General features: G+C 39.7%; 1 protein-coding gene across 1 annotated transcript; it reads left to right on the plus strand.

Moving 5' to 3' along the window:
- Window positions 1-2,746: 2,746 nt before the first annotated feature.
- On the plus strand, window positions 2,747-6,335 carry mars2 (methionyl-tRNA synthetase 2, mitochondrial). The gene is made up of 3 exons (XM_038699375.1): window positions 2,747-3,455; window positions 3,786-4,120; window positions 5,081-6,335. The coding sequence occupies exons 1-3, from the start codon at window positions 3,170-3,172 to the stop codon at window positions 6,257-6,259; spliced, it is 1,800 nt and encodes a 599-aa protein (XP_038555303.1). The 5' UTR covers window positions 2,747-3,169; the 3' UTR covers window positions 6,260-6,335.
- Window positions 6,336-7,602: the final 1,267 nt, after the last annotated feature.

A 7,602-nucleotide genomic window follows, 5' to 3' on the forward strand; every position in this document is an offset into this window, starting at 1 on the left:
ACTTCCTGGTTATTGTGTAGGAAACGGTAAAGAGGGCGGGAGGCTTCTCTCTAATCCTGTCCGTATGTTATACCTATACTCTTTCTATAGGATACTGTCTGTGGTCCATATTATAACGTCTATGGTTAATACTATATCAGTACTAGGCAACATCAGTGGAGCTGAGGTGGAGCAGGTGAACAGTTTCAGGTTCCTGTGAATCAACATAACAGAGACCCTGACATGGTCAACTCACTTCTCAACGCTGGTGAAGAAAGCTCAAAAACGACTGTATTTCTTAAGGAAGCTTAAGAAGGCTAAATTCCCATGCCAAATTCTTGTCAGCTTTTACAGAGGAGCGACAGAAAGCATCCTGATTGGAACATCACCAACTCGCATGGGATGTGCACGGCCCAGGACCGGAGGGCTCTGCAGCGGGTGATTTAAAATGCTCAGAAGATCACTGTTACCCATCTCCCGAGCGTCAGTGATATCGATGAGGGGAGGTACAGAGCAGAGCCCAAAGGATACTAAAGGACAGTCCCAGACACAGCCTGTTCACCCTGCTGCCTTCTGGGAAGAGATATAGGCCTAGAAATAACCGCTGCCGCACCACCAGACTGCTCCCCTGCTCCCACTGTGACACATATGTTAAAGAATATATAGAATACATTTTAACAGTGTTACAAAGGTCACATTTTTTCATTTAAGAAACATTGCCAGAGTTAGACCCCACCTTGCCTTGGAAGATGATAAAAAGTTGTTACATGCTTTTGTTTTTTCACGGTTGGATTATTGCAATGCCCTTTTTACTGGTATACTCAAAAAATATATTAATAAGCTACAACTAATTCAAAATGCGGCAGCAAGAGTTTTAACTAAAACCGGAATGAGAGAACACATCACTCCAGTTTTTGGCTACCTGTAGCATTTAGAATTGATTTTAAAGTTTAAAGTGATTTTAAACTTTTACTTGTTTTTAAAGCACTTCATGGTTTAGCACCTTCTTATCTATCTGACCTTTTATCGAATTATGTTCCAACTCGCTCTCAGGTCCTCTGATGCTGGTCTTCTTAATGTCTGAAGAATGAACAGTAAAACATTTGGCGAAGCAGCTTTCTGTTATTATGTACCAATGGCTTGGAACAAACTCCCATTACAAATAAGAGAAGCAACCTCTCTTGATAGTTTTGAGAAGCAGCTCAAGACCTACTTTTATGCCTTTGCTTTTAACTGATTATAGTTATTCTTTTGCTTTTGCTTTTATCTGCTCTTATATATTGTATTTATTTCATACTGTAGCCGTGGCTGCTACCCTTTCCCAGTTTTAATACCTGTGTTTTTGTGCTTGTGGATTATTTACATGTTATTGTATTGTATGTTTTATTTATTTATGTTTGAGCTGCATTTTATGTATGAAAGGTGCTATACAAATAAAGATTGTTATTATTAAGATTAATATTCTTAGCGTTCTTAATTGATGTAACAAGGAAAGGTAAGACAGGTCTAGCTTGAAGTCATTAGCTGACCCTACAAGTATTCACTGACCTTCCAGCTCTAGTTATTACTCACATGTAACTGTCCTTGTTGTAGGGAGACAACAGACTGATAAGGTACAGACAGCAGCTCGGGAGTCAGGCTAGCAGAGATCTTGTTCTCTGGGACTGGCAAGGTTGAGTCTTAAAATAACTTACTGGCTCCACGTCCTAAAAATGTAAATGTAAACTATAACTTGAGGATCGGTTTAGCCTAATGTGTTACATCTCTAAACCTGCAATCATATTCAAGATGAATTGGTTAAGAAATGTATCCCTATTCCGTGTCACCCTCTATCTTATGATAAAACTTAGTAATAAATGTACAAAACATGCTTAACTAATGCAGCCTATAAAACTATATTATATCCCATGTTTGCATTATTAAATAACAATCAATACATGTTCTATAAAAGCAAAACCATGTATTTAAATAATTGGATTAGCAGCAGCAATAACTTTGTCATAACTCTATTCATATGAACATTTGTGGTAATCTTTATGCATAATGAAAAGCTCTTTGAGGTTAAAGAAATTACAATCAACAAAAAACAGTGACATTAAGCTTATTATACTCGCTTTTCTGCAGAATGGCTCACTATGGCAAATCCCCAGACTCTGTATTGAAGGAATACATTACTAGAAGTGTAACAATTTGCATATGACAAGGACCATTAAAATGTACTAATGTCTATCATCCTAAACTATCTAGTAGTGGTCAACACAGACCAATCAGAGTACGGTCTAGACATCCTCTATATGAAAAGCACTGTGAGATCACTGTTGTTGTGAATTGGCGCTATATAAATAAAATTGAATTGAACATAATTATTTATTATTATTATTTAAACAGACCCAAATAAGAAATAGGTTAAATCAAAGTAAATATACAGATATTTCTCCTCTGTGGGTTAAAATAGAATCAATATTACACACAAAAAGGCATGCTTTTATGTGTTTTTGCAGAATTATGGATGATGGTATAAAACATATTTGTATGTATGAAATAGTATATTCATACATCAAAAACAACAACCTCCCCAACTTCCCCTAACAATCTAAAACAGAAAAAAACAAATGTGCTCTTTTCTGAAAACAATATGGAGCAAATTTGATGTGTTTATTTCTTGGTTACATTTTTTTGTATTATTCATGTCTTACAGCCATGTGCTTCCTTCTTCTCACATTGTGCATCTCCCGTAAACATTTTCCTGCTTGACTAGTTTAAAACTTCATGACAAGACACCTTTAATACTGATAGCGTCTGAAAAATTAAACCAAACTGACTACTTTGGCAGATCATTGCAAAGAGTCCAAGCAATCTGATAGGTGGTTGGTGTTTGTTGCACACTATGCAGGGTTTTGATTGGACGAGCGAAACCGGAAGAAGCGGCAACCTTGACAAGCGAGCAAAACACATGCGCTGCTGGTCAACGAAATAGCTTAAAAAATGATTCTTGCCAATTTACCGGAAAATATTTGCTAGGACTACTAAGAGCGTTCATTAATCTTTCAGATGCGTTTCTCTTCTGGGAAAACGAAAATATTTTAGCTAGCTACATGAATGGCTAGCACTTACCAAACCATTACTAACTTCCTCTCCCTGGACTAAATCATTTGGTGCACTTTATGTAGGCACCGCCTGCCATCCAGCGATGAGGACCCCGTTTGTGTTTGTCACCAGAAGCTGTAAGGCTGTTCACAGACTTCAACAAAGCCCATTTTTCTCACCAATTTCAGCTCTATCGAGACACCACAGGATGGCTGTGTTGAGATACACAAGCACCCACTTCTGCAAAGACGACAGGAGCTACTTCATAACCACTCCCATCTTCTATGTCAATGCTTCTCCTCATTTAGGACACTTGTATTCAGCTGTGATAGCTGACTGCTTACACAGGTATAAGCTACTTCAGGGCTTCAACTCAAAGTTTGCAACAGGTAAATCCTCCATTGACTCCAAAATATACTGTGTGTATGTTATTGCAAATGCTTTTGTGATGTCCACAATATAGGAAGTATTGTCACAGCATAAATCTCTACATTATACTCATCTTAAGATGTGATGTGAGATGTGGGACTTTTTCTGTTTAATATAATTGTAAATTCAATATATTTTTGTTTTGGACTGACTGAGAGTCATCTTGGCCTTTGGGAAATTTGGATGGGCACTTTTTAAAACAAATCTTGAAATTTTATAGACTAAGTGAGTCATTGATTTATCAAGCAAATAGTAGTAATAATAATACACCATATTATCTGGTATTTCAGGCACAGACGAACATGGCTTGAAAATCCAACAAGCTGCTGAAGCTGCAGGAAAGGATCCCCTGACCTTCTGCACTGATGTGTCTGAGAGATTCAAACATCTCTTCAGCAGCTGCAGCATATCATATACAGACTACATAAGAACCACTGAGCAGAGACACAGCTGGGCTGTGAAGCATTTCTGGTCAGTGCTCTGGAACAAAGGGTTCATCTACAAGGGGAGCTACGAAGGCTGGTACTCCACCCAAGATGAAAGCTTCCTCATGCCATCGCAGGTGGCCAATGCTTTGGACTCATCAGGGAAGGAGATCAAGGTATCGCTGGAGAGTGGACACAAGGTAATTTACATAGTAAATTGCACAGCATAAATGTGATTTTATTGGTGATGAATGAATGCAAACATTAAAGGTGCTCTCCACCGATTTGACACATTAAGGTTGGTTTACTCGTCATGGATAGTGCTACTCAGGCTGGGAAAACAGTTAATATAATGTATTCTGTGGTTCTAGAAGAGCTTTCTAAAGTCTAAGAAAATTACCTTTGGGTCTTTACCAGGTAGGGTTTAACAAAAAGGTGCCATTGAGTTGCATTAAGACAAATCTAGAATTCAGTGTTTTGTCAGTTTCAGGGAGTAAATGGGATATCTCAGCCACTGATACTACAATTTTGACTATTCATGTTTTTAATTTGTCTTCCAAGTCCCCAAACTTTATATTAAGTCCAGTTCTAAATTGCTGGAGTGTTCCTTTAAAGGAATAGTTTATAACTTTGGGAAAATCATTTTCTTTCTCGACCAGGGTTAGATTGATACCATTCTCGTGTTTGTTCAATGTCTGTAACAAGTGAATTTCCCCAGAGTTGGATAATTGTATTCTATCTTATCTCAATATAAAGCCATATCCAGGAGCCTGTTAGCTTAGCTTACCTCAAAGACAGGATGGCTACAGGAACCACTACCCTGGCTCTGTCCAAAGAATTGGCTGCCTACCAGCCCCTCTAAAACTTAAAAAAAAGTTGTGGGTTTACACCGTGTTATGTTCCAGACTATTTCTTGGGAGGAGCAGTGCCTTCGTGTCAATGTGAGGTTGGCAACCAGCAGAGAGTCCAGGATTTTTTTTTACTTTCAGACAAAGCCAAGCTAGCTGTTTTCCCGTTACCAGTCTTTCAGCTGAGATAAGCTAATGAATGAGTGTATTTCCCAAAATGTCGATCTCTTCCTTTAAGCAGAAATCACATCACACCTGCACAGCTTGTGCAGTTTTACTCAAATCTTTAATCCGCTCTCCAATATTCTGCAGGTGGAGTGGATGAAAGAGGAGAACTACATGTTCCGTCTGTCTGCGTTTCGGCCTCAGCTGCTCGACTGGCTCAGAGGAAATCCTCAGGCCATACAGCCTGAGCGTTTCTACCAGGCTGTTCTCCAGTTGCTGCAGGAGGACCTTCCTGACCTCTCAGTCTCCCGTGAGAGAAGCCGCATTCAGTGGGGTATCCCAGTCCCTGGTGATGCTGAACAAGTCATCTATGTGTGGCTAGATGCTCTTGTGAACTACCTTACAGTAGCTGGCTATCCAGATAAACACAACCAGTGGTGGAACGTGGCCCACCACATAATCGGAAAGGACATCTTAAAATTTCATGCGATCTACTGGCCGTCTTTTCTTCTAGGGGCCGGACTGCCGCTGCCACAGACAATACGTGTGCACTCTCACTGGACAGTAGGAGGGAAGAAGATGTCTAAAAGTTTGGGTAATGTTGTGGATCCTCTTGAACGCTCACAAGTGTTCACAACTGATGGTATGCGGTACTTTCTTCTGCGCCAAGGTGTCCCAGACTCCGACTGTGATTACACAGACGACAAAGTTATGAAGTTGCTCAATGCAGAGCTCGCGGACTCTCTGGGTGGTCTGCTTAACCGCTGCACAGCTCCAGCGCTTAACCCAGCTCAGGTCTACCCCTCTTTCTGCCCTCTGTCCTTCCCAAGTGATCAAGGAGGCAAGGCTGTGGTTGAAGACTACCACATGTTGGATGCTGTGAAAAATCTCCCTGCTGTGGTGGAACAGCATTACGAGAGCATGCATGTGTACAAAGCTCTGGAAGCCATCAGTGCCTGTGTGAGGCAGACGAACGGGTTTGTTCAGCGGCATGCACCTTGGAAGCTGGATAGGAGGGACAGTAAGGACCAGCGCTGGCTAGACACCATCATCCACGTGTCCCTTGAATGCCTGAGAATTTACGGCACACTCTTACTGCCAGTAGTGCCAGAGATTTCTAACAAGCTGCTGTCCAGACTCGGGGTGCAACCAGGCGAGAGGAGCTGGGCAGATGCGAACTTCCTGCCGAGGTATCAGGGAAAGGACAGTCCGTTTGAAGGGAGAGCACTAGGATCTGACACTGGAGTGCTTTTTTGTCGCTTGGAAAGTCAGAATCAAGATAAAGAAAAAACTAAGAAAACAAAAAAGGCTGCAAAATTTAAATGAGGCACTGTTTTTTTTTCTTCCCTGTACTCCAGTTCAAAGAAATAAAACTCCTGTGGCTGTTGTCACTTAATCTCAAGTCTCTGTGAGGTGTACCGACATCTTCCTGACTTGATTAGTTTTGCTGCCAACTGTGAGGGTGGGGCAACATAACTAACAATCTTTTTAGTGAGTTTGAATCTGGTGGATCAAGGCTTTTTTTGTTTTTTTTCCTTCAGCAGACATTTTGACTTGTCATAGCAGGTTCATACTGTGAATGATAGCTCCGTTAAATTCAAGTATTTCAGTAAGCAAGATAGCGAATGAGCATGCACAGTACCTCGACCCTGAAACAGTTTAACCGCAATGCATTCATTATTATGAATTACACTTGTGCTTCCTCGTACGGTAGCATGTCAAACTGTATGCTGTGAAAACAGATTATTCCTAGTATAGCTACACCCAGCAGAACAGAGCAGAAGTCTAATTGGGCAGAATAAGTGAAAACACCTGTGTGGGTTTACACTTTTAATTTTGTGGTAATACTTTTTTAAAAATTTTGTTGTTTGAAATTATTTAAAAGGCATTTTCTTTTATACTTTTACATACATACATTGTATAAATGCCTCAAAGTCTGAAACACAATGGATCTGTTGTTAAAAGGAACTCAAATACTGAACAGGTAGGAATGGTCTGATTTGGGACAAACCTGATGTCAAAGCATCCTTCAACTTGTTTCTTGGCCATTGCAGCAATGTTGCAGATGTTATTTTCACTTATCAGTCATAAAGAGACACAGCTTGAGATTACAAATCAAAAACTCATCCAATTATCAATATGCCCTTTTCACCTCAGACACATCTGTGTTGTGCTATTATATACAGCCATCTACCAGTATGCAGTATGTTGAGTTTATTCCATCAGTCGTATCTATTTGTTATGACATTCTTTCCCCCCAGTACTGGATAGTTAATGCTCGTGTATATTAATTTGCTCTTTGAACAATTCATTTGAATTAGTTATTGGATCAATTAATCATTGGCTGAAGCAGTCTCATCACAACAGGAGAAGTTACTCAGAACACAAGTGTCTAATTTAGCATTAGGAGACTTTCACCTTGTCACTTAAAACAGACGTCAGGGATTTTTTTTGCATGACAGCAGCCTTGTTTGAACAAATCCTTTGATCCCCACTTTATCATGAAAGAGTTCATTGACAGTTTTTAAATACAGTATACAGGCAGCCAACACAAGTACAAGACATAAAAACTGACATGATTTTTTTTAATGAGAAATACACGAAACTGAAAAAATTGTACAAATTGAAATAAAATAAAAAAATTGCATTATTCTTATATTTTCTGGTAC

Source organism: Micropterus salmoides, unplaced genomic scaffold (genome assembly GCF_014851395.1).
Source record: "Micropterus salmoides isolate LMB-PRFRI ecotype aquatic unplaced genomic scaffold, ASM1485139v1 Ms_hic_scaffold_5, whole genome shotgun sequence".
In the NCBI taxonomy this organism is placed as follows: Eukaryota; Metazoa; Chordata; class Actinopteri; order Centrarchiformes; family Centrarchidae; genus Micropterus; species Micropterus salmoides.

Bases quoted from the DNA above. Each gene is read 5' to 3' on its own strand.
- mars2 (XM_038699375.1), top strand. From the start codon at position 3,170: ATGAGGACCCCGTTTGTGTTTGTCACCAGAAGCTGTAAGGCTGTTCAC. The intron at 3,456-3,785 runs GTAAATCCTCCA...CTGGTATTTCAG, and splicing joins CAACTCAAAGTTTGCAACAG to GCACAGACGAACATGGCTTG. The intron at 4,121-5,080 runs GTAATTTACATA...AATATTCTGCAG, and splicing joins CGCTGGAGAGTGGACACAAG to GTGGAGTGGATGAAAGAGGA.